Here is a 27,308-nt window from a genome sequence, read left to right on the forward strand (position 1 = left end):
GATTTTTTATTGCGGTCTTGTGACAAAAAAAAAGAACATTTTTGAAGCTAGAACACAAAAAGCCATAAAATTTAAGACCTTTTTAACACAATCTCTGTGTTTTATTACTGCCTGTGTCCCTTTTGTAAAGATTTCTGCTCATGGTGACCCATGATTATAGGAACTGAAGCGATATATTTCCAACAAGAACCCAGGCAGCAATAAAAACCTTTCAGTCTTCCAACGTTTCACCACTGTGGCCAAACCAAGAGCAAAAACAAAAAGTTTAATCTAGCTCCACTTTAAGAATGTAGACTGGTCAAAAAGTATCCGCTGTAAGGCAGGGAACACACTTGTGCAGATCGGCAGCATTTCCCCACAATGTAAAAATTCATATAATGATTTTCTATGGAGCCGCTGCGGTTTCAGGAGGAATCAGCGATTCAGCATAGCCTTTAGATTGTAAGCTCGCAAGGGCAGGGCTGTCTCACCTTTCTAACTCCTAGATTTTGTTACACATGTATTCATATTAAATTATGACACGTTTATTACCAATTCTGAACTTTGTACCGATTCAGTATTTGGTACAAATGGTGTACACCATTGTCTGTATTATTTTGTACCCTATGTTTTTACTTTGGGTACTTTACTTACTAGCTGGGTGTCCTGAGGAGGCGTGGTTTACACATGAAACAGCCGTCGACACAGGTGGCCTTTTAAACCGGTTTTATTTTATTGTGTGTTCCAATAAAGTCGGAATCCATTGATCTTCATTTACCATTCGTATTTACTTTGTACAGCGCCACTGAATATTTTGGCGCTTTATACATCAATAATAATAATAATGTTAAAAGATACAACCTGCACTACTTTTCCACACAAGGCATCGTATTCATCAATGAGATCACTGGCTATTGTAAAAACATTTTTTAACCTCTTAAGGACTGCAGGGCTAAACCCCCCTAGTGACCAGGCCATTTTAGTCAAATTAGCCACTGCAGCTTTAAGGCCAAGCTGCAGGGCCGCACAACATAGCACACAAGTGATTCCCCCCCCCTTTTCTCCCCACCAACAGAGCTCTCTGTTGGTGGGGTCTGCTCGCTCCCACCATGTTTATTTTTTTGTGACAATTTTTTTTTTTTTTTTTTAAGCCTGTTTCGTTAATTTCCTTCCCTCCCTCCCTCCCCCAGCCAGCCAATCATAGCGATCAGCTCTCATAGGCTTCACCCTATGAGAGCCGATCGCTCTCTTGTCCCCCAGAGGGACAGCCGTGTCACACGGCTGTCCCCAGTGCAGCGCTGCTGCTGATCGCAGCACTGCACCATGTAAATAGACGGCGGTCACGCCGTCTAACAGTCTCCCGATAAGGCGGGGCGGAGCTCCGCCCCCCAAGCAGGAGATGCGCGCGCAACGTGCGCGCGATCTCCTGCAAAACAGAGCCCCAGGACTTTACGCCCATCGGCGTGACACGGTCAGCAAAAGGTTAAAAAAAAAGATATGCGCTAAAACATGGTAAACCGCTTGTGAGGAAATCCCCGGTGGTTCACACAAGTGTGACCCCTTCCTAAAAGGCATGCTCACCTCCAACAGCTCAGCATGAGTGCTATTCAAGTGCCGTGGGTGATTCACTGTAAGGAATGGACGGCTGACAACCAAATAACCAACCACGGTAGCCAGATCTGTACAGACATAAGAATAAGAGGAGAAACTGTAATAAACATAAGAAATCAAATCATAATTACATGCCCATTCTATGCCAATGATGGCTAACCTTGGCACTCCAGCTGTGACAAAACTACAAATCCCATCATGCCTCTGCCTCCCTGAGTTATGCTTAGAGCTGTCAGAATATTGCAATGCCTCATGGGACTTGTAGTTCCACCACAGCTGGAGTGCCAAGGTTAGCCATCACTGTTCTATGCAGTTATACAGACTGCACACCCCTGCCCCGATTCCTCTTCTGTGCCTCGTAAATATCTGCATATGACATAGCACATCCTAAAGCAGGCAGAGCATGCTGGGGATCTTTCAGATGATCAGACTGAATGAAAGCTAAATTGTGATCTCAAACTGAAAAGTAATATTACACCACAATTCTAATTTTCCATCTGTTCAGATCAATATTCTGAAGAGAAAATTATCAATAGATTGTTTAACGTTGACGAAAATAATATTCGCGTTCAATTTAAGGGTCCAGTCAAGCAGATTATGGAATTGATTGTTCTGTTGCACAACTGGATCTTGTCATGTATGGCCACATTGCAAATCCATCTCAAAACAAAGTATGTACAGTGGAACCTTGGGCTGCGAGCATAATTCCCTCCAGCAACATGCTTGTAATCCAAAGCACTCATATCAAAGCTAATTTCCCCATTAGAATCAATGGAAACCCAGTATATTAGATTTTGCAATCCAAAACCAGTTAGGCTAAGTTCACAGTGGCACGTTAAAGTCGCATGTTAACACAGTATTTATCGCAGAATAACTCACTGCAATGAAAAATCAATGCCCCATTCACAGTGCACACGTTACGTTAGTGACTAACGCGGCACGTTAAGTAAAAGTACTGCATGCAGTGCGTTATACACGTTATTAGCTGCGTTGGACTGTTTACACATGCTCAGTAATGACTTAGATGCATACTTTTCATTGCCTGTATTTTTTACTGTATCTGCTGTATGCGACGGTAACGCTGCGTTGCCACTTTTTGGGCTTGCAGTGCAATTTTAACGTGGCATCAAAACGCAACATCCCACTGTGAATCTAGCCTTATAGTAAAATAGTATAAAATAAAAATGTAATCAAGACTTTCTCTAGAACTAACAATCATCTGTTGGCTCAACCCAACCTTTTTTTCATGTGTTGCTTTAGCCCCCTTGGCGGTACGCAGTTTCTGACTCTGCGTCCGCCGGGAGGTTTTTTGACCCCCAATTTTTTTTTGACACTTTAGCTAGCATTTCGCTAGCTAAGCGTATGCTTTAGGTTGCTCCGGTCCCCCCCATGCCCGCCGATCGCCGCCGGCTATACGTACCTCGCCACGATCCCACGAAGAGCGCAGTTTCCCGATCGGCTTCCGGCGTTGCTATGGCGACGATCGGAGCTGACGTCTTCGGCGTCATGACGTCAGCCGCCATCGCGATGCCTGGAGCCGATTGGGCAGCTGCGCCTGCGTGGGAACGCTGGGGGGTACGTTTTCCGGAAGTAACTGCGGGCGATCGCAGGGGACCGGAGCAACTTTGTGCATAGGCTTAGCTAGCGAACCGCTAGCTAAAGCGTATTGCACCAGTTTGTTTGTTTTTTTAAGTCTTGGGGCCATGTGATCCTCCGCGGCGGCTACCCCGTGTGTAGCACAGGGTTACCGCTAAGGAAGTTAACAAGGAACGTATCCAATGACAGTTACTTTTGAGGATTTTATGGAAATGTGACTTTGCACAGTCCCTACACTCAGATTAAGTACAATTCAGTACAATCCTGCAGCCCAGAGGGAGAAGAACTATCGCCTCAGTTGTGATGACACGACACACGTATACTTATCTTGCGTCTATATCAAGACGTTGCTTGTATATCAAGTCAAAATTTCACAAAGATTTTTGCTTGTATATCAAAGCGCTCTTAAACCAAGTTACTCTTAATCCAAGGTTTTATTGTACTTTATTTGACAGCAGTGGAGAGATGGCAGCACTTCCCAAGACAAGCTGCATCTGAATAACCAACATTGGTGTGCAAAGCCTAATTTATTGGCAGGATACACATCTTGCATTCAAAACAGATGCCCCAAATTACCATTAAAAGGGACCTGAATTGAGAACTTTCTCTCTGTTCTAAAATACATATGCAACAGCATAATAACCGTTAAATAAAAATATTTCTTTGTTACAGCTGATACAAATCCTAAAATAAATCTGCACTGTCTACTTCCTGCGTTCATAGAAGCAGACATATTGTTAACATCTTCAAATGAGCTGATCTGCCGTGGCAGTCAGCTGACACAGGGAGAGGTCAAATTACAACTCGTGATTAGACACGGATGAGGGGGATTTTGACAGGCTTAACTCTCTAAATACATACAGGGTGCATTTCTCTAGGTTTTGCTTTTGTCCTGTGCAAGAGTTCAGGTCCACTTTAATGGAGAATGTTAGTTTCCACAAACAGTTTGCATGCAAAGTGTTCTGTACTAGACCCTTCTGCCGCAATGAGGCCATCCTTCTAGAAGGGACCCTAACCTCTAACTACCAAATAAGCACAGTGTGAAGATGGGCCAGCCATAAAAATGTTTTACACATTTTTAAAAACCATTTTTATGGCCAGAAGGGTCTAGTACGGAACACTCTGCATGCAAACTGTTAGCCAACATCCTCCATTAAAGTGGATCCGAGATGAACTTTTACTCATTGCATAATTGTGTTCCTTACATATAGTTTATAGGGCATTCCTCAAGCCAAATACTTGTTTTGTTTTGTTTTAATACCCTAATTTCCTATAAACTAAATAAGTCACACCCACAGCTTCTCCAGAGTGCCTTGACGCTTGCAAGGGATTGTGGGATTTCAGTCTGGGCAGGTGAAAAAGGTGTTACTAGCTATAGATTTCAGAGGCAGAGTTTTTACAATCTGAGAGCTGCAGTGCAGATACAGATCAGTTGCCTGTGTAATGGAGGAGATAAGAGTGGAGTTTTCACGGAATATGCAGATTAGTATGCGTAGATACAGATAAGCTTGCCTGTGTGTGTGATTGTGTAATAGTGACAAGCAGAAAACATGTCTGCTCCCATTGTATCACAGGAAAAAATATTAATATACTGTTGAAGCTGTTTGAAGATAGATTTGCTGTGTAAACTATCTAAACTTTATATAAGATGTATAGACAAGTCACTTGTTATATTTAGTTTTTCATCTCGGATCCGCTTTAATGTTAATTTGGTGCATCTGTTTTGAATGCAAATGTGTACCCTGCCTATAAATTAGGCTCTGCACACCTATACTGTTGGTCATTCAGCTGCAGCTTGTCTTGGGAAGCGCTGCCGCCTCTCCACTGCTGTCTAAGAAAAGTTTACCATATGGCCAGCTGCGCCCATTTGATATTTCAATTTGCATTCTGATTTTATTCAGACATTAGGAAATTAAAAGAATGTTAGATTGACATAAAACATTGATCAGGAGAGGTTATTCTTTATCAGTCCCTGATGAGTCAGATGAAACGCGTAGGGCGGAGCTACACATCACATGACTGGCAGTCCGAAGGAGATGCGGAGAAGCGAGGCGGCTTGTGCATCATCCAGGACCGTTCAAGAATTGTAATACATGCGCTTGACGTTCTGGTTTTGTGAGCGCATCTATAAATCTAGTTGCTTTTTAAAATAAATGGCTTTACGCTATATGGAGCTCTGTTTGAGTTTATAGAGCCTCTGGAATGATCACTGGAATTGCCTGCCCCCTATGCTGCCTTATATCCATACCTCCGGATTGATTGGAGGCTAATTTGGCGAGTGCGGACGCACTGGGAGGGGGGGGGGGGGGGGGGTTAGAGTGTGTTTTCGCACAAGGTGCTGGGCTGTGTTCACACTGGAGAGGTGACGGGCACCTATCTTGTAACTTGATTACGCTATGTATCTCTTATCTTTCTTTGCATGGCGTGTTGACTGAATATCGTAAAGTTGGCTAACTTTCTGGAATTTGGTTTGGATCATCTAAATACAGTTGGATTGAAAACAACTGAATGGTGATAATGGAACTGGACTTTATGCTTATCCTTGTCTATGAGCACAGTTAATTCTAATGTGTTATGCTTTATCAAACTGATGTGGGTGGTTGAAGAAGCAGGCCTATGTGGCACTCAAATGACGATGCTTACAGTTTTATACTGCACAGAGCCATACAAAGTTACTACCGGCAGGGGTCACACTGACATTGTATCATTCAGCGGTACATACTAAACCCTGCTACATCATCTGAAACATTCCACAGAGTTTGAATAGCCAGCACATTAATGTTTTCTGCGGGTGATCTTTAATCATGCTTGGACTACCACAATCTTAAAGGAATTATGACTCACATTTGGCAATAATGTTGTCTATAAAGCCCATGGAGAATCGGAACAGAATGAAAGTGTGCAAGTGCTCGACCTGTGAATAGAAAACACAATATGTAAATAACCAGATAAAAGGCAACTCAAAACCTGTGAAATGTGAACACATCATGCTCGACAAACAATAAGGGTGTGACCAGATACTGCATGTTCAGTACAAACAATGAATGAATGCTCAATTCAGAAGGCATGAAGGTACTTGATATGTGTGAGGCACACAGTATAATTATGTTGTTCTGCAGTCTGAGTACTAGGTTTATGATAAAGTCATCAATGAATAATTTACACAAACTTTAAAGTTGGTATAGGTCTTCTGCACTAAACCTGTCTCATCAGTCAAACATGCAGTGGGGGAAAAAAAAAAAAAGGCACCATTTCATGTTTAAATCACCCTGCTGCATTTGATTTTTGAGCTCAGCCCACTGCTCAGCAACTTGCGTCGTGCTTGGCAGGAAGTAAGTCACTGAATTTTAAGTGACTGGAACAAGTGCTCTGCTTCGCTATTGTTACGGTACCATTAACTCCAATGCAATTGCGTGCCAAGCAGCACACTGCATAGTCTGCGTCACCTCTACGTCGTTCAGAGCACTTCTGCTGCACTGCATCGCACCGTGGGTACCATGGCCATTCTGATTGAGATTAATGGCCACGGAGACAAGCTGGGCGTGGGAGAGTACCATGATGCACTAAAACATGGTATGTGTGAAAATGGCCTTAAAGATCAAAGCGCAGCAAGTGGAAAGAGGCCGGGCCCCTTACAAGCAGAAAAAAGTTTTAAAGCAGGTCAGCTATTTTACCAACCTTAGACACTATTCAATTAACTTTTTTCCTGAGTTTTCTCACAGGAGAGGTTTTCCACACCTCATCACTAAAATATATTTTGAGACCCCAGCAAGCAAGGAAATTGTTTTTTTTTTTATAGGCAAAACAAAACATTATCACCTGGGAGAAAATGCAGAAGAAACGTTAATTGCATAGGAGCCCATGTATCTTGACAGATGCACTTGCATATCCATAGAACTCCAAACAGGTGTACCATATTCTCTTTATATATCGGTCATATCTCCATCTCATCCACAGAAGAACTGTTCACTATTCATCATACTTAACTGTTTCACTTATTGTATATAGTCACTTATTAACCACATTGTCCTCCTTGACGTATAAAAACGTCAAGGAGGACAGGCTTCCGCTGCCGATCTCGTGCGTGCACGCACACTCCCAGCCGCGGATTCGGTAGCCCAGGAATCAATGTATCGGGCTATGGTGCCCGATCACTGATTCCTCTCCCCCGCTGAAAAAGCGACAGCTTCTCTCGGAAGCTACGCTTTTTCTGAGACTATGTCCCTCTAAGCGTACATTGTACGCTTAGAGTGACGTCATGTAAACAAACTCGGCCAAAGAGTTAAACTTGGCCAAAAAGTAAAACTACATCTAAAAGTAAAAAAAAAAAATTACATTACACACACTTTTCCCTAAATAAAACACTATTTACTCCCCCCCCCCCTTCCAAAAATACCCACATAAAATGTTTAATTAAAAAAAAAAAAAACATTACAATTTAAAAAAAACAACACATAAATATTTACCCAAGGGTTTAAACTATTTTAATATCTATGTAAAGATGAAATATTTCTCTCTATATTTTTTTTTATAAGCTTGTAAATCGTGATGGATGCAAAACGGGAAAAATGCTCTTTTATGTCCAAATAAAATATTGTCGCCATACATTGTGATAGAGACATAATTTAAACGGTGAAATAACCGTGACAAATGGGCAATTACAATACGTGGGTTTTAATTATGGAGGCATGTATTATTTTAAAACTATAATGGCCGAAAACTGAGAAATAATGAATTGTTTCCGTTTTTTTCTTATTCTTACTGTCAAAATGCATTTACAGTAAGGTAGCTCTTAGCAAAATGTATCCCCCAAAGAAAGCCTAATTGGTGGCGGAAAAAACAAGATATAGATCAGTTCATTGTGATAAGTAGTGATAAAGTTATAGGCGAATGAATGGGAGGTGAACATTGCTCGGATGCATAAAGTGAAAACGACTGAGAGCTTAAGTGGTTAAAGGAACACTATCAATTAACATTTTTTTTTTTTCAATTGAGTTAGGAATAGTTTGGGAAGTGCTGTTAAGTACAGGTGTATACTTTTAAATGCTTATCTCTTTGTTTACAGTTATCAAATTCCTTTCACACTTACTGACGGCATCCAAGACAAATCTGACGGGACTACGCATTCATGAAGGAAGGGGGGATTCCCTCACACTGCATCTGTTAACCCTGTGTGTGTGCGCAAGAGCTTTTACTGCAAGCTCCAGTGTCTCTGAATGAGCTATCTGTACTCAGCATGGAGAGCAGAGGAAATGTAACTTGTTTGTGAAACCTGACACCCCTTTGTCATATGCAGTCTGACATGCAAAGAACAGTGTAATATTGAAGCAAACCTTTGCAAATAAAACATTCCAAATGAACTCAATCCTTCACACAATGAATTAAAGCTTTTGCCTCTGATATTTAACATGAAAAAGTAGGAAAATGTTTACACAGCTACTTAGACTTATTTGTACATTGTCATTTTAGAACACTTGGTTTGATAGTGTTCCTTTAATAAATAAAATCTATTTTCTAAATTATAATGATAAATTGCAGTCTTTTTTCAGCTGCATGATGACAAATATAAAATATTTTACATTTATTGGAGGAACCCCTTCCTTCCTTTCATATTGCCGGGATTTTTCCGGCAAACTGGTGAAGGAGATAAAAAACAAAAACACAGGCTGCTACTGATGATGTCACAGGGGAGGTGATCTCAGCTTGTTTGAGATTTCACATAGACGATACCCCTGTGAGGAAGGGTAGCTGATGACAAACACACCCATGATCTAAAACCTCCTACTAAGTTCAGAAGTAATGGCTGCCACCTGCATAACCCAAGCTATGAAAAGAGAAGGGTGAAAGGCATGCACTGAAATGCTCATAGGCTTAAAGGAGTGTTTATCCTTGTATGTGTCTGAGTGGTGCAACTAAATATTTTGAATTAAAAAAATGTTTGGTTTGGGTCCGCTTTAACTTTATCTTACCAGTTTGTGGAAGGCAGAGTGAATGGTCAGTTTTTCCCTTTTATTTCCATTGTAAAAGGCTATTTCTTCACTGAAATGAAAAACAGAGGAAATAAATAAATGTGAAAGTTGCTTTATACACTCTTCAGACAGGTGAAGCCAGCACTGGACAAGTATTACAGTTACAAAAACAGAGAAATACATATTTAGTTTCCAGTTACACATAGGTAGGACCCAGCTAAATCCTGTGCGTGAAAATCCTAAACTATGTACAAATGCAAGATTAAACTCGGCAACTGATACAGACCATTTCCGGGGAGAATCTAGCGCGTATCCAGGAGTCCGAAATCGAATAAAAAATTCAACATGCCGGACTTTTAGCTATGCTGAGCGACATCTGAGCACATTGATCTTCCACTCAGGGCCCTTTTACACTTAATCAGTTGCTCTCAGTTATGACTGAAAGAAAACGGATTTTCAAAGTAATGCCCACGTTTTCCTATGGCACCTTTCACACTTCATGCGTTTGAAATCTTTTTCACAATGCACTGCAAAGGAAAAAAACGCGCACCAACGCACACCAACTGATTAAGTGTAAATGGGCCCTCACTCCACAAACATTCCTAGCTTTCAAATCACACCCTCAGACTCTATATGCAAGATTTCTCAATGCAGAAGTGCCTTTTAATGGTTGTCTTTTTAAATAATAGTATACTTCTTTTGAATAAAGTGAAAGTCTAAATGGCACATACGTATGGAAATATTATATCGCATTGACACTACTCTGCTGAGTGCCCATATACAAACCCTGTCCTTGTTAGTAGGGGGTGTGTGCGAGCATGCAAACCCCTCGTTAGTAGTGTGTGTGTGCGCGTGTGTGATTTTTGTAGCCAATACAAGAGTCCTAGGATTTTGTTTCAATTAAAGTTTGCCGACATATTAGTATAAGGCTCGGGATCAGAGGGGCCCACTAGGGGACCTCCCTGAACTACATTACATCTTCAAGTGTGCTATGCTGATAATGATCATTAAACTGTTTCCCTCCTCTGCTTACACCTCTCATACTCTGGCTGTCCTTGGCAGGTTTTTGTTGCGCGATATGAATTATGTATAGAATGTTAAACTTGCACTGGGCCCAAAGCTCCTTAACCATTTAACGGCATTGTAGCGCATTAAAACATCATGTTTGAGCCTGTTAATGGCATCATGACATTTTATATAAGTTGCGCGTTCCTGCAGCCGCTCCGCACATGTGCGTGCCGCTTCCGCCGCAGTTTCCGTCGGGATTCCGTGTTCAGCGATTGGGGAAGAGGACCGAGCGGTCCAATCGCAATGCCTGGAATGAATGGACGTGACTGTGATCAGTGGCCACATCCATTCATAAAACAGGAAACAGTCACAGTGTAGTTAAATGTAGAAAAAAAATAAGTGAACAATTCCTATAAAAGGGAAAGTGTTCACTAGCGCCATCTTGTGGCCAAAAAGTAAAATTACACACACAGGTACATACATACTTACACAATACTAATAAAATTAATAACTTACATTCCCCCCCCCCCAAAAAAAAAACTTGTAAAAAAAAAAAATCATTTTAAAAAAAATACATAAATAGTTGTATTAGGGACTCCTAATGAGGGAAAATTACTTTTACTTTACTACATAGGGGCTTTTAATTATGGACCGGACAAAAAAAAAACCTGAAAAATAATACCTATATTTCAAAATAATATATTGTCGCCATTCATTGTGATAGGGACAAAATGTAAACGGTTTAATAATCGGAGAACAGGAGAACGTTTAATTTTAAAATTAAATGACCGAAAACTGAGAAATAATGAATTTTTTCCATTAATTTCTTATTTTTCCCATTAAAACACATTTAGAATAAAATAATTCTTAGCAAAATGTACTACTCACAGAAAGCTTAATTGGTGGCGAAAAAAACGAGGTATAGATCATTTTCTTGTGATAAGTAGTAATAAAGTTGTTAGGGAATAAAAGGGAGGAGCACTGACAGGTGAAAATTACTCCGTTAGGGTAAAACACCTTGGGGTGAACTGGTTAAGCTACACCACTGCTGGCTTGGGTTACCTCACTTTTGAGATGGATTCTATAAATAATCCATGTGAGTATAGCAAGACACAGTAATGAGGTTTATTTTTACTCTGTGCAAACCATATTGCTTTTCTGGATTATGCTGGAGCCTATTGAAACCCTAAGCAGGAAAAGCAAAAGATAAAAGCCTAAAAAAAAAAAAACCTTACACACCCCTAAGAGTTCTGGTTCACCATGAGCTTGCTGGGTACTTGAACTCTGGGTGTTGCAAGTCCTACCTGATAGAGCCACATTAATCCATGCCATGCACTGATGAGGAACAACTAGTCTGAAACAGTCTGTAGGCATGTTGGATTATTGTGGCTCTGTACAATTAACAAGCTGACATCATTGCATTCCAGCGGTTGTGGAGGTGTGGTTAGCTTACCGGGAGAACAATGGATGATTTGCATATTCAGCAGTCATGCATTGTGGGAGACATCATATGCTCACTCCAACCTGAGTAATCACAAATACCTTCTGTTTTAAGAAGACACATTTCTGTTTTGCATGGCATTTTGGGCCCTTTTACACCTAAGCGGGAATCGTGCGGTTCCCGCTAATCACGAGCGTTTTTCAAAAACGCTAGGTCTATATTAGTCTGTGGCAGCGTTCACACTTGAGCTATTATCGCTAATCGCGAGTGTTCTGCGATTATCTCTAATCGCAAACATGTTGCATGCAGCATTTTTCCAGCGATTTAGGAGCGATCGCTATTAGCATATATAGAAACGCTAATCGCGATCACTCCAAAAACGCGAATTTGTACAGTGATTTTTCCGCGTTAAATTGTGGAAAAATCACCCACGGAAAACACTGCCACAAATTAGCGATTTTAGGTGTGAATGGGCCCTTTAGTAAGACTGCTTATTGGGCCTTTTTCGCCCATTACACACTCCTAGAAGTACTTGTTTACCACGAGCTTGCTGGGTACCCTGTAAGCCTAAATAAATGGGACAAACGCATTGCACCCAAAGTCATAAAAAATCTAAAGCTCATTAAACTGTATACCAGAAATGACTTAGACGCATACATGTGAAAGAACCACAGCTTGCATTGCAGATAGCAAACCTATTGAGTAAACCCTGTTGCCGGGAAGCACGCTGCACAGTGTATTACCTGTTGGTAATGAGCCGTGAGTTCACGTATCTGTATTCCCCTTCGTATCTCTGCTCGGTAATAGTCATTTTACCAATCGGCCTCCTGAGGCGTGTAAGGAAAAGCCCTGAGACAAGCAGATAAGCCATCATGCTTGCCGGACCCTGTAAGGGAACAGCTCCATTAACTATTATTAGCACCACAACAGTGAGCACACATTAGTGTAAAGCGCTCTGAGAGTTACATTACCTGGGCTCCAATTGCACTTGTCAGCTTGAAGATATACAGTACAATGTCCAAAAATGGCTGCAACACAAAGGAAAAATAAGCACCCCCTGGCGATACAAAGGTCACAGGCAAAATACAGTTTTTTGGCTTTAAAAACACATTGAGAAATTAGAGATCTATGAAATGAAATGCTTGTTTTAAGAAACAAAATGCATGCTTTATTTCAGAGCAAAAGCTCTTTCGCGCTCCTATCACAGCTTAATGAACGCTTTAAAAATCACAGCATTTAAATGAGAGCATTATCACAGCATTTGTTTAGCTGGTATGTTGAAAGCATTTGGCTAGCATTTATTGGGCTAACTTCCTGGGATACCAGTATACATGTCAGGAATAATGCCAAGCAATTCAAATGGTGTTTAGTGTCATCCAGGGGCGTTCCTAGGGTCCTTGGAGATCAGTGGCACCTGGGGGCACTAGATGGGGGCTATGTGCGCGCCGCGGCAAAAAAATGGGCGTGGTCATGCAGTGAGTGGGCGTGGCCATGGGTGGGGCCAATCGTACATTAGATTAGGACAGTGGTGGCGAACTTTTTGGAGGCCCAAACTGCAACCCACAAGTCACTTATCTATCGCAAAGTGGCAACAGCAATTTAAACTAAATACTATACAAACGTTTTAGCACATACATGAACATTATGGAAAATCCAAGTTGAAAAACTGAAAAGATAAACAATATCATCCATCCTACTCCTGAAAAAATATATTCATTTTTTTAGAACCTCCCAGTTTTATTTTCTGTTTTAAAAAGCTAAAAAAAGTAGGTTTAATGCTATTGTTTCATATGATGATTCATTTTTTTTTCCACAGTCTCGCAGTTAGCAATAATATGACCCTCAACAAGACAAATTCAGCAATCATGAGGCCCCTATCAAGACAAATTCAGCAATCATGAGGCCCCCAAAAAATCATGAGGCACCCAACAAGACAAATTCAGCAATCATGAGGCCCCCAACAAGACAAATTCAGCAGTCATGAGGCCCCCTAGTTAAGGTAGCGCCAGGAGTACCCCAGTTTAGGTAGTGACAGGAGCCCCCCAGTTCAGTTAGTGACAGGAGCCCCCCAGTGTAGGCAGTGACAGGCATCCTCCAGTGTAGGCAGTGACAGGGACCCCCCAGTGTAGGCAGTGACAGGGACCCCCAGTTGGGTAGTGAGTGACAGCAGGGACCCCCAGTTGGGTAGTGAGTGACAGCAGGGACCCCCAGTTGGGTAGTGAGTGACAACAGGGACCCCCAGTTGGGTAGTGAGTGACAGCAGGGACCCCCAGTTGGGTAGTGAGTGACAGCAGGGACCCCCAGTTGGGTAGTGACAGCAGGGACCCCCAGTAGGGTAGGGTAGTGAGTGACAGCAGGGACCCCCAGTTGGGTAGTGAGTGACAGCAGGGACCCCCAGTTGGGTAGTGAGTGACAGCAGGGACCCCCATTTAGTTAGTGAGTGGCAGCAGGGACCCCCAGTTAAATAGTGAGTGGCAGCAGGGACCCCCAGTTAAATAGTGAGTGACAGCAGGGACCCCCGTTTAGATAGTGAGTGACAGAGCAGGGACCCCCGTTAGGTAGTGAGTGAGTGACAGGGACCCCCGTTAGGTAGGTGGCAGGCGCGCTCTTCACCCCACCTACCTTGCCGCTTCAGACCTCAGGATCAGTGGGTGACCCGACCAGATACAGCGGGCGCCAGGCACAAATATGCGGAAGTGATGTCACTTCCGCATATCAGCGGCGTCCGCTAGGTCCTAGCGCCCGCTCTATCTGGTCGCCCGGCGCTGATCGAGGTCTGAATGGCAGCGCAGCGGGGACAGCAGGGCAAAGCGGGGCAGCAGCGGCCGGGAGATCCGTGGCACCCCAGGACAGATAGGGGGCATGGGCACCTCCAAAATAGGGCTAGCGACGCCCCTGGTGTCATCCCAAACACATGCAGCCATTTTCTAGCACTGCACTGATTCAAATGTTACCATGGACTTCAATTTGATAACGTTTTTCAGGCATTTTCCTGGCTGTTTGAAGCTGCTGAATATCAACAGAAACACCCACGTGAAAGGGGCCTAAGCGTATACATAATAAGTGGTTGGTGATGGTAGGAAAATACAAACTGTGACCACTAGATAAAGTCAGAAGCTGCAGGCTTGTTCCCTGCTCTACACTGAAGACATGGAGAGGTAACTCCCAAATTCTTACAGCACTATGGTGGAGGAACCAGAACTTGATTAAAATTTCCAGCTCAAGGCAAATATTTTACCCATGATAAAACTGGTAAACATCCCAAAGGTGTGTACACATGCACAACAACTATCAAAGGAATTGGGGCCCATAACCTAGAGCAGGCTTTCTTAATCAGAATTCCCTGGAACACCAGGAGTCCTTGAGGACGTTGCAGGGGTCCCTTGTCAATTTCCCTCCTCTACACAAAAAAGGGCTAAATTAGAGGTCAATATAAGGAGCACAGTTATGAAAAACAAACAATAGGTTAATGAGGCGGTTTAACAAAGAGCCTAATTATAGGTGTACACTATAATTGTGGGAGCTATAATTAGAAACACTACCACTGGCTACTATAATAGGGAGTACTATAGAGGATGGAAATGGAATGTGGGCTAAACAAGGAGTCTGTTGCAGTTACAAAAAGTTTTTAGCAACATCTTTTAAAAAAAAAAGTGTACCAGAGATCAACTAAACTAAACTAAAGAATAGAGATACTTATCTGAGGCTTCCTCCTGCCCCATAAGCACGTATTGCGGCTGCCGTTCAGCCGCAATCAGCCCCAGTAACTTGCTCAGCGACGTCAGTCCGGGTCTACTGCGCATGCGCAGAAGACCCAGACTAAACGTGACCGAGCAAGTTACCGGGGCTGTTCACGGCTAAATGGCAGACCGCAGGAAGACAGCAAGGGACTTGCACATGTTTATGGGGCAGGAGGAAGCCTGTGGCGAGTATCAATTCTTTAGTTTAGTTGATCTCTGGTTTTCTTTAAAGTCTGTGCCTCCTGCAAAATACAGGGAGTGCAGAATTATTAGGCAAGTTGTATTTTTGAGGAATAATTTTATTATTGAACAACCACCATGTTCTCAATGAATCCAAAAAACTCATTAATATCAAAGCTGAATATTTTTGAAAGTAGTTTTTAGTTTGTTTTTAGTTTTAGCTATTTTAGGGGAATATCTGTGTGTGCAGGTGACTATTACTGTGCATAATTATTAGGCAACTTAACAAAAAACAAATATATACCCATTTCAATTATTTTTACCAGTGAAACCAATATAACATCTCAACATTCACAAATCTACATTTCTGACATTCAAAAACAAAACAAAAACAAATCGGTGACCAATATAGCCACCTTTCTTTGCAAGGACACTCAAAAGCCTGCCATCCATTGATTCTGTCAGTTTTTTTATCTGTTTACCATCAACATTGCGTGCAGCAGCAACCACAGCCTCCCAGACACTGTTCAGAGAGGTGTACTGTTTTCCCTCCATGTAAATCTCACATTTAATGATGGACCACAGGTTCTCAATGGGGTTCAGATCAGGTGAACAAGGAGGCCATGTCATTAGTTTTTCTTCTTTTATACCCTTTCTTGCCAGCCACGCTGTGGAGTACTTAGACGTGTGTGATGGAGCATTGTCCTGCATGAAAATCATGTTTTTCTTTAAGGATGCAGACTTCTTCCTGTACCACTGCTTGAAAAAGTTGTCTTCCAGAAACTGGCAATAGGACTGGGAGTTGAGCTTGACTCCATCCTCAACCCGAAAAGGCCCCACAAGCTCATCTTTGATAATACCAGCCCAAACCAGTACTCCACCTCCACCTGGCGACTGAGTCGGACTGGAGCTCTCTGCCCTTTACCAATCCAGCCACGGGCCCATCCATCTGGCCCATCAAGACTTACTCTCATTTCATCAGTCCATAAAACCTTAGAAAAATCAGTCTTGAGATATTTCTTGGCCCAGTCTTGACGTTTCGGCTTGTGTGTCTTGTTCAGTGGTGGTCGTCTTTCAGCCTTTCTTACCTTGGCCATGTCTCTGAGTATTGCACACCTTGTGCTTTTGGGTACTCCAGTGATGTTGCAGCTCTGAAATATGGCCAAACTGGTGGAAAGTGGCATCTTGGCAGCTGCACGCTTGACTTTTCTCAGTTCATGGGCAGTTATTTTGCGCCTTGGTTTTTCCACACGCTTCTTGCGACCCTGTTGACTATTTTGAATGAAACGCTTGATTGTTCGATGATCACGCTTCAGAAGCTTTGCAATTTTAAGAGTGCTGCATCCCTCTGCAAGATATCTCACTATTTTTGACTTTTCTGAGCCTGTCAAGTCCTTCTTTTGATCCATTTTGCCAAAGGAAAGGAAGTTGCCTAATAATTATGCACACCTGATATAGGGTGTTGATGTCATTAGACCACACCCCTTCTCATTACAGAGATGCACATCACCTAATATGCTTAATTTGTAGTAGGCTTTCGAGCCTATACAGCTTGGAGTAAGACAACATGCATAAAGAGGATGATGTGGTCAAAATACTCATTTGCCTAATAATTCTGCACTCCCTGTAAATCCTTACTCCCTCTAATACCTGCAAAATAAATCCTAAATCCCTCTGCTAATACAGGGGCTCCCCAAGATCCAAAAGTGAGTTCCTCCAGGGTGAAAAGGTTGAGAAAAATTGACCTAGAGTGACAATTCCTGGTATGAGTTATCTACAGACAAGCCACTAGGCTACAACCAAGGTGTGTGTACTATTGCTCGAGAGGAGGGACCACAGTTATGATAGAGTGCATTCCTGTAGGCGGCTTAGAGGTGTACTGGATCTTGAATTGAAGTTAAGAGCAGCTGTACAAACGCCAGATTCTTGTCTGAAATAAACCCGGAAAGCTGCAGTCTAGCGTGTACAAGGCTTTATACTACATCCACACTTTTGCTTACTAACTGTTCCTAAGAGTTTCAGATGAAAATCTAAAGTGTTTAACAGTGCCCCATATGGTTGATGGCCGCCTGTCTACTGATCTGTCTGGATGGATCATGGTCCGCAGATGCATGTTCTTCAAGCCACTCACCTATCCTCCTTATGCTCTTCTCCATAGTGCAGTCTGAGGCTGGTTTCAGACTGTGGATTGGCGTTAGCAAAAACAACCTTCAGGAATTACAGCGTTAGTATGCTGTAATCCCCGTCTGGCAGCTGGCCAAGCAGGAAGTGAAGCGCACTTCCTGTGGCCGAAGCGTGTGCGGAAGTGTTGCTAAAATACGCTTCCGCTCAAGTCCAATGCGAATACTTCTGGCGGGAATTTTAAAAAACCTGTGTCGCCATAGACTTACATGACTTCCAGTCCATTGCAGAACCGCAGGGAAACGAAGATTTGCCCTCGCATTGGGGATGCAGCGGAAATGTCTCTTCCGTCGCATCGCACCAGTATGAAAGTCCCCATAGAGTTTCATTGCCCTGCGGTGCCCAGTATGAAAGGGCCCTCAATGTCTGTACAGCCTTAGCCCTACACTGCCACCCATCACAATCTGTAAAGATCGTTTCAGGCCACACGGACTGAAAACATGTTAACATATAAAAAAAACTAATACATGGGACGTGATCAGCATTTTTAGGTTCTTATTGCTACTGAATAAATGAAAATGTAAGCCGTGTAGAATGATGTAAAAGCACAAATGAAAGCATAAAGCCACCTTGCTCAGATTGGAATATAAATCCACTACACTGTTGCAGAACCTCTCCACATCTTGTGTGAGCAGCTGGTCAGCATTTGCTATGCGGTTGTCCAGGTTTCCCATCTTGTAATAAGTAAAAGAACTAAAATACAAAAGAGTGGAAATTACATTTATAAGAATATTGAGAAGGCTTTCAGATAAATCATATCATGGTTAAGGCTTTTGTTCACATTATAAAAATCGACAGCGCTGAGCGATTTATAGAGCGCTTTTAAAAATGTTTTTCCCTGCGCTTTGCACTTGTAAAAGTGCTTTTGTCCACGCATTTGATGAGCAATTCTTTTATTCACTTCCTGACGTCAGTAAGGAAGTGAACGCTTTGACACGGAACAGAATAAATACAATGTATTTATTCTTAAAAACACTCGGGCAATCAATTCAAAGCGCTTTGTGATTTCCGTATACCTTCCATTGAGCAAAAACGCTCAGAAAATAATACATGTAGCGTGTTTACGATTTTAATAAAATCAAAACGCGCACAAGTGCTTTTAGGGTGATTTCTAAGATCGCCAGCGCTAAAAAAAAAATAAAAAAAAAAAAAATCGGAAACGCTCAGTGTGAACAAGCCCTAATACAATATTTTAGAGAGACAATCCTGTTTCAAGTACCACCCCAGAGAGCCATATGCCACGATAGGATGAAGATCAACCAATCCGAAACAGTCTGTATACATGTTGGATTAGTGTGGCTCTGTCATATTAACAAGCTGACAAATCATTGCATTCCAGCGGTTCTGGAGGTTTGTCTGGCTTTTAGGGACAACAAAGGGATTGATTGTCATATTCAACAGTGGTGCCCTATTGGACACCCAGGGTCAGATTTACCATAAGGCACTGTAGGCATGTGCCTACAGGCGCCTAATGATGGAAAGGCGGCTCACTCTCCTGCCCCAGTGCCTCCCTCCCTCTGTCCCAAGCAGAATATAAGTGTCAGGTTACACAACCCATTCTCTGAATTCCACTGAGGAGATCTCCTTTCAGCCAGGGGCACTTCGAGCTACCCAATATTGAGGGTATTTCTTGTTACCTAATGCCAAGGGGCACCTGTGGCTATCTAAACCTGGCAGGGGAAGTTGGGGGGAGGTGAAAGCTGAGCTTATACTTGGCACTTGTAGAAACAGAAAAGAACACACGGATGCTGGGAGTCCACTCATATAGGAATGGAGAAGAACTGTCCCCACTCAGCCTTTCAGATGTAGAGATGTGGTCGCTGCTCCAAGAAAAAATCGTGTTTCACAATAAAATTGTGTGATACAAACTCTATAGATGTAGGGAATTTAAACTAGACAAAAGTAGGAGGCGACCAGTGGGACAAAAAAAGTTAAACAAAGCCCAATTAGTAGGATATATAAAAAAAAAAGCTCACTGAGTATTGACATGGGATTTTTATATAAAAATCTATTTAAATACACTCCTTGTGAGCTTTTTTTTTTATAGATCCTACTAATTGGGCTTTATATAACTATAACTATTTTTTGTCCCACTAGGCGCCTCCTACTTTTGTCTAGGTTGCCTGTAATGGGCTTTTGTGATGTAAATCCGGGCCTGGGGACACCTCAAAGCTCACTCCAACCTGAATAGTCCCAAATACCTTATGTTTGTAAGGGGCTGAAAAAGACCAAAAAGCCTTCTTCAAACTCCTAGGAGTTCTGGTTCACCAAGAGCTTCCTGGACAATCTGTAATCCTGTTTCCAGTGTGTCATTTGTCAGGAAAGCACAGCCTGACTGGGTCATAGAAAACTGCAGCATATATCAGTCAGTCTTTCCCGCACAAAGACGGCAGTGACTGCACTCTGAACAAGGAAAGGATCCTAGTATACAGCACAACCCGAAGATGCTGGTGCTATGTACCGGTAATCCCCCCCCCAAAAAAAAAAATATTAATACTGCTAGCGTATCGTCACTGGCAATCTTTTGTAATAAAACCCCCCTTGGTTTTAGGTGTAAATTGACGAGAAACAAAAAGAGAACGGACAGGTAGATAGGTAGATGGGTACAAATAATTTAATGAACAGTTCATGAAGATGTGGGAATCTTGCAAATCTCATACTCACTTTAGGTATTCATCATAGAGGTACTTGGTTAGTCTTTCTCGGAAGCAGAGCTTCAGTTCATTGAGGCCAAATTTCAAGAAATTGTTTATTAATGAGATCTGCAAAATGAAACCAAAACATAAGAACAACATTAAAGTAAAATACTACCTGTGTTGATAAAAAAATGCGATTTTTAAAAGCTTCCATTCTGGCTGGATCTGCTATATATACACAGTCTAAGGGCCCTTTTCCACTGCACAGCTGAATCGCTAAAAATTGCAAAAAGCTAGTGATTTTTAGATTGCTAGGGTTTGCTATTAACATAGGAATCGCAGTATTTTCCATTACTGCAATTCGATTTTGCCCAAAGCGTGATCGTGTTCAGGAACGATTAACACAATTTTGCAATGCAAGTGCATTGCGCATGCAAAAGCGCACTGGCGTAAAAAAAAAAAAGGTGACAAAGCGCCAAAAGGTGACAAAACGTTTAGAGATTGCGATATCTAGTGGAAAAGGACCCTAACAAGTGTCCCATAATGTAACCATAATGGTTTCTTTGTTAAGTCTTAACTATAGAATCCCGGGCCATCCTTCTCGGTTGCTAATATTTCAGAAAAGCTTAGCTCCCTATTCTGCTTTGAACTGTCAACTTAGCTAATAAATATATGCAACAAGGAAACCATGCTAGCTAAACTGTATGTCTATACTCAAGAATATTTCTGTCCCAAGTAACATAATATCCCACTAAAAAACAAATGAAAGAAAACCATAACTATCATTAATACTAAGCCAGGAGCAAAGCTGTACTAAACATATAATCCTTAGTTAATTTAACAGTTCATTTAACAAAACTGTAACACCAGTTTTAGAGAGAAAACCAGAAAAACTTACGGCAGGCATGGCGGCGATAAAGTTCAACAGGTACTTCTTAAAATCTTTCGTACTGCGACCAATGATTGCACTGCAAACCATCACATGCACACAAGGTTAATGGCACAGCTTGAGTACACAGGAATGCATGACAAATCACACTAAGCATTTATTTTTAGCAGGAGGGCTTTTTAGTTTTCAGACCCTTATCTTTCCTAGTGGTTTTGGGTCACCCTGAGCTACCTGGGTATTCCATGACAATTGGCAGTTTAAAATAATTCTGTAATTACACACATATACTGTATAATATATCATGGTTTGAATTCACCAATCTGTTGAATTATAACTGGAACACACAATGATTATTAAAATAAAATTCAATAAATGTTTAAAAACTGATTAAAAGATCCGCATTTTTATTTAAAAAAAAAAAAAAAAAACGTATGTGTCCCTCGCCGCAGCTCCAGTGTCTTCTCTGTTGGAGATGCCGAATTGGCCAGGTCGGCAGCCTCTGCGCTTGCGCGCCACTCGCTGTTGCGCTCCCGCAGCTGGGAGCATTCTGTGCATGCAAAGTACTTTTGCTCCTGCGCAGAATACTCCCGACTACGTGAGCACGATCGCAAGCGGTGCAGCCGCACCAGGCACAGAGGCTGTCAACTTCGTCAGGTCGGCTGCTGCAATGGAGGGAACCTTTGGGCCACCGACTGGGAGCAGAGCTACAACGAGGGACACATAAGCGGCTGGAGTAAGCTCCAGGTAAGTAGATCTGCTTTTTTTTTTTTTAATCCTAGATCTTTCCTTTAAGGGAAACCAGTAATGAAAAGGTTATGGATGCTGCCATATTTATACCTTAATTAAAGGCACCCTGTAAGGAGACCCAGGGTGTACGAATCCATCCACTATTACATCCTAAAAGAATAAGGTTTATTAGAAGTAGTGTTGGGAATTCATACCCTGTTAAAAGGTTTCCTCCAGCCAGCTGTCAACTGCTGAAATTTGAAATACGATGGTTGTAAAGAAAGTTCCAACTGTTTTCTTTTATCTGCCATGCAAGTTATTTTTCTGTGTAATTTATGTTGCATCTGTCAGGTTAACCTCTCCTCCTCCTGCACCATTTGTCACATGACTGCAGAACGTCAGTAATGGTTTGTTCCAAAGTAGTGATAAGTGAACAATTTCGCAAAAAGAAAAATCCTCCCCGGAGTGTGTGGGACGCAGGCTGTGTATGCATGGGTTAACTAACCTAAGCCGCCATCTCTCTTTAAATGCACTCCATGCCATGTTCCATCTATTTACACTTCCATCTTCTAAACAGGAAAAACATTCGCTCTGATGGAACTCGGCATGGAGTGCATCCTAAGGGAGGCAACGGCTTAGTTGAGCTATCCCCTACATACACAGCTGAGTGCCCCCACACACTCTGGGATAATTTCACGTTTTGCAAAATCATTCTCACTCATCCTTATTCAAAAGCATTAACATGAAGTCCCCCCCCCTCCCCATTCCTACAACCCATAGGTGACAGGTGTGGTGCTACTACAATAAAGAGACTGAGAACATTGTAAAAGGGTATGATAAATGCTTGAAAATCTGGAGAAATATTGAGAAGATGACTGTGTCGAAAATAAAATAAATAAAAGGTTTCCTTAATTAATTGAAAGTAGCTGTTACTTTCCCGATGACCTTCATAGATCTGCAGCTCTATTCTAGCCACTAACTCCTTCCTCGTCCCCTTCCTCCTGAGTTGTCTTTTCTCTGGCAAACTGCAAACAATGAACACTGAGAGCAGCTGTTTTGTCTCTGCAAAAAGACAAAGCAGAGGACTAAACACAGAAGGCAGAGAAGAGGGTGAAAAGCTACTAAGCAGAGAGGCTGAAGGAGACTGCAGATTCCACTGTGCTACAGTTAATTTTCAACAGAGTTTGTGCCATGGAATGGAAGATGCTGACACTACATAAATAAAAATAATAAATAGAAGAGGTAATTTTTACAAGATGTAAAAATGGCAGCAGTATTGTTTTTAGCAAAGACTACTCTCTTTCAAGATATAGTAGTGGATTAATTTCCTAGGATCTGCTACAGGATCCCTTTAAGCTAGTCTGGCTTTAGTTGTGTCTGAGTCACACATCTGCAGCAAACCATACTGGCAGCGCCATCAACATCGAGTCAGCATACCAATCTTACACTTCTAACTCAGAAGCTATTAGAGAAGGTAGATCAGCATGACAGCTAGGATAGGCAAACCGTAATACGCAATAAAGATGGCAACATCAATATTCTCCCAGTATAAGTATCCTTTAACCCTCCTGGCGGTCTATTAAAAACCGCCAGGGGGCAAAGCAGCCGGTTTTTTGATTTTTTTTTTTAAATCATGTAGCGAGCCTAGGGCTCGCTACATGATAGCCGCTGTGCAGCGGCATCCCCCTACCCTCTTCGATCGCCTCCGGCGATCAGGAAATCCTGTTCAAAGATGACGTCACCGACATCATGACGTCTAAGGGAGTCCCGATCCACCCCTCAGCGCTGCCTGGCACTGATAGGCCAGGCAGCGCAGCGGTCTAGGGGGGGGGGGCTCTGCAGCAACGCGGATAGCGGCGAATCAGCGCGGGGCGGCGGCGATCGGTGTGCTCACGCAGCTAGCAAAGTGCTAGCTGCGTGCAGCAAAAAAAAAAAAAAAAAAAAAAAAATTGCGCAACTCGCCCCAGCAGGGCCTGAGAAAACCTCCTGCGCGGCTTACCCCGAACTACGGGGTTACCGCCAGGAAGTTTAAGAAGCATTGCACAGTAAGCCACAGCAACAAATCACTGATCAGCTTTGAACATGCTGGCCACTATCTGATATTTCAGTTGGTAGGTGTTAGAGCATTGTCCAGTCCTTTACACTATGGTAAACCAAACCTACACTGAAGAACAAGGTCACTAAAATTCAAGGGTGAAGGGTCATAACCTCTGTAATGTCCAGTACAGTTGTAGAGGGGCACACCTCTGTAGGTTGGGTGCTTGATATCGTGACATAGGCAAATGTCACAAAGCAAAGTAGTCCAGTAGTATATCAGCACACCAAATTTTCATAAGCACGCTCTTTTATTGAGCCGTCAATATCCACAAATAGTGAGCAGACAATTGTTTCGGGGGCCACACAGGGTCACCCTTTAACCACACGCCTCGATAAAGGGGGACCCTGTGTGGCCCCCGAAACAATTGTCGGCTCACTATTTGTGGATATTGACGGTTCAATAAAAGAGCGTGCTTATGAAAATTTGGTGTGCTGATATACTACTGAACCTTCGTAATGTGTCACTAGTGTATATGTTGGGGCAAATGCTATTTTCAAGCATACCAGAAGTACGTCTTTTTTTTCCCGTGTCCCATTCGATCACCACAGACACGCAGGATGGGGATAATGTTCAGTCTGCTATGATTCTACCCCACTAACGGCACACAGACATTACTCCTACCCTCTTCAGGCAAGGAAGGAAGGGTCAACTAAGAGGACAAAAAGCTAACAGTCCACCCTGGGATGCAGCCATGCACCACCACTCCTTGAGCAATCCATAGAAGCCAGTTAGTGCAGGCATGGGCAAGCTTGGCCCTCCAGCTGTTAACTACAAGTCCCACAATGCATTGCAGGAGTCTGACAGACACAGTCATGACTCAAAGGCAAATGCATTGTGGAACTTGTAGTTCCGTAACAGCTGGAGGGCCGAGTTTGCCCATGCCTGAGTTAGTGTCATGCTTAAAGATCTGGGCATTTCCATAAAGGTTTACCAGGGGGATGACAGCTATATACTGGAAAAAGTACTTCTTGAACACTGCACTATTCCTGCTTATGATACCACTGAAACAAGAATAGAAAGAAATGACAAAAATACATTTCTAAAGCTGTGGATTAAAAAAACAAGAGTGAAAGCAAAAACATTCCTAATAACCAGAATATTTAGCCTTCTCATATCAAGTAAAGATTTCTGACCAACACACAATAATACGGAATGCAATGCCAGATCATACACTGGAGTGGTAGTGCTAATAATACAGGGTCACATATTCAACAACTTCTGTGTTACTCCTTAACCTCCTTAGCGGTAATCCCGTGCTGGACACGGGGTAACCCGCCGCAGAGGATTCCTCAGGCCCTGCTGGGCCGATTTGCATAATTTTTTTTTTCAAACACGCAGCTAGCACTTTGCTAGCTGCGTGTTTGTTCTGATCGCCGCCGCCCGCCGCCAATGCGCCGCTACCCACCGCGATACAGGGCCCCCCCGCATACCCCTTGCGCAGCCTGGACAATCGCTGCCAGGCTGTGCTATGGGGTGGATCGGGACTCCGTGACGTCACAACGTCGATGACGTCACTCCGTTCGTCGCCATGGCGACGGGGGAAGCCCTCAAGGAAATCCCGAACGGGACTTCCTTATGAGCAAGCGGCGCCGGCGGCGATCAGAAGCTACGGGGGGACGCCGCAGGGAGGGGGGGGGGGGGGAAGCATGTAGCTAGGTTAAAGAATTAGTAGCACAGAGCAGGGACCCTTGTTACACTTTGTGCACAGATGGACTGATCACATTATTGCTGTAGGCTGAAACATCCATCTTGAATTTTCTGTTAACTTCTTTGGTGGAATGATTCTTTCCAGGTTATAAGGTCTAAAAGTGGGACAATTTTTTATAAGCTTTTAGGGCTTAGCCACACTATAAGCGCTTTTTGATTGATTAGCGCTTGTGATTGGTCGTGGTAAAAATCGCTGTGATTTTACTGCAATTTTAATAAAAGTGAATGGGAGAGATTTTTAAAAAGCGATCAGAAAGCGCTAATCAATGACAAACGCTCCGAAAAGCGCTTATAGTGTGGCTGAGCCCTAAGATCCTAAAATTCAGAAAAAAAAGAAAATCATCCCGCAGTGAGATCTGCAGCAGCCCCTGCACATTACTCACCTCTCTGGTATCCAGGGCTGCAATTCTTCCTCCTGTCCTCCAGGTGGTGCTCTACCCCTATGGTGAGACTGCAGTCTGTCACTATGTGACAAATGGCGATCTTCCCAGAGGGATTGAGAGACTCGATGGACCCAAAAAAGACAGGCTCCCGGGGGATAAAAAAGTCATAAATAATCACCTCTCTGCTGTGCACTCTGCATATTGCTCTACCCCAACCCAGACTCGGGATTACCACTAACAGCAACTTTTTTTCGTCCCGAGCCTGAATTGGGAATACCACCAAGGAGGTTAAGGAAGCTTTGGAACGGCTGTGTTTGTTGAAGCACATAAAAACAAGGTACCACAACTGAAATAAAGTTTATCAAAGTTATATGAAACTGACATGGAGAAAACTGCTTCTTAAATTTTACTAAGAATTCTTGCTCTTCCAGCACTATATTTCTACCTCCGTTCTAGAGCAATCTCCTCACCTGTAATAATTATGTGGACATCAATCGTTGATTCAGGTAATACCCTTAAAGTGAATAGGAACCGCTTATAAAAAAATAAAATAAAAATGAACCAGACCTAAGGAGAGGGAAGGCTCTGGGTCCTATTGCGCTGACAAATTGTCGTGCTGAGGTGCAGGTGCAGTAGCGCCTACAATATTTACCTTCCCCGGCTCCAACGTAATAGCAGCTCCCCAATGGGCTAAGACGGAAATAGCCAGGACTTATCGGGTCCGCTCTACTGTGCAGGTGACGTGCGGCTGCACAGTAGAGTGGATCCGATAGGGATCGGCTATTTCTGCCTTAGCCCGAGCTGAGTGCCGCTACTGCATCTGCACTGAAGCCGGGAAGGTAAATATTTACATGCTCGCCATTCAGGGACCTCTTGCGCTGCTACCATGGGGCAAAGGAGGACGGGAGAAGCCTCGATAGGATCCAGAACCTTCCCCCTCCCGAGGTAAGTACCCCCAGAGGCACTTTATGGAAGTTACAGGTTCTCTTTAATGACTAACTGTACATGGTTAACTGCAGGCTTTCGAAACATTATGTTTTTTCTTCGGGCATGGTACAGAACTGGATCAGAACTGTATGCCTGAAGAAAAAAACTAACGTTTCGAAAGCTTGCAACAAAACATATACAGTACAGTATGGTTCAGTTAGTCATTAAGGGCATTAT

The 27,308-nt window shown here is 42.8% G+C and overlaps 1 protein-coding gene across 1 annotated transcript in view; it reads right to left on the reverse strand.

Annotated features, from left to right (window-relative positions):
* The window catches only part of ABCD3 (ATP binding cassette subfamily D member 3), a 127,243-nt gene that overhangs the window by 35,660 nt on the left and 64,275 nt on the right, over positions 1 to 27,308 (reverse strand). Inside the window, exons 5-12 of the mRNA XM_068239770.1 lie at positions 21,240 to 21,309; positions 20,370 to 20,467; positions 18,275 to 18,398; positions 12,576 to 12,632; positions 12,348 to 12,490; positions 9,156 to 9,225; positions 6,031 to 6,100; positions 1,561 to 1,658 (exon numbers count right to left, since the gene is read on the reverse strand). Coding sequence (XP_068095871.1) covers positions 1,561 to 1,658; positions 6,031 to 6,100; positions 9,156 to 9,225; positions 12,348 to 12,490; positions 12,576 to 12,632; positions 18,275 to 18,398; positions 20,370 to 20,467; positions 21,240 to 21,309 — 730 coding nt within the window. The remainder of the gene's footprint in view (positions 1 to 1,560; positions 1,659 to 6,030; positions 6,101 to 9,155; positions 9,226 to 12,347; positions 12,491 to 12,575; positions 12,633 to 18,274; positions 18,399 to 20,369; positions 20,468 to 21,239; positions 21,310 to 27,308) is intronic.

This window comes from Hyperolius riggenbachi, chromosome 6 (genome assembly GCF_040937935.1).
Source record: "Hyperolius riggenbachi isolate aHypRig1 chromosome 6, aHypRig1.pri, whole genome shotgun sequence".
Classification (NCBI taxonomy): Eukaryota; Metazoa; Chordata; class Amphibia; order Anura; family Hyperoliidae; genus Hyperolius; species Hyperolius riggenbachi.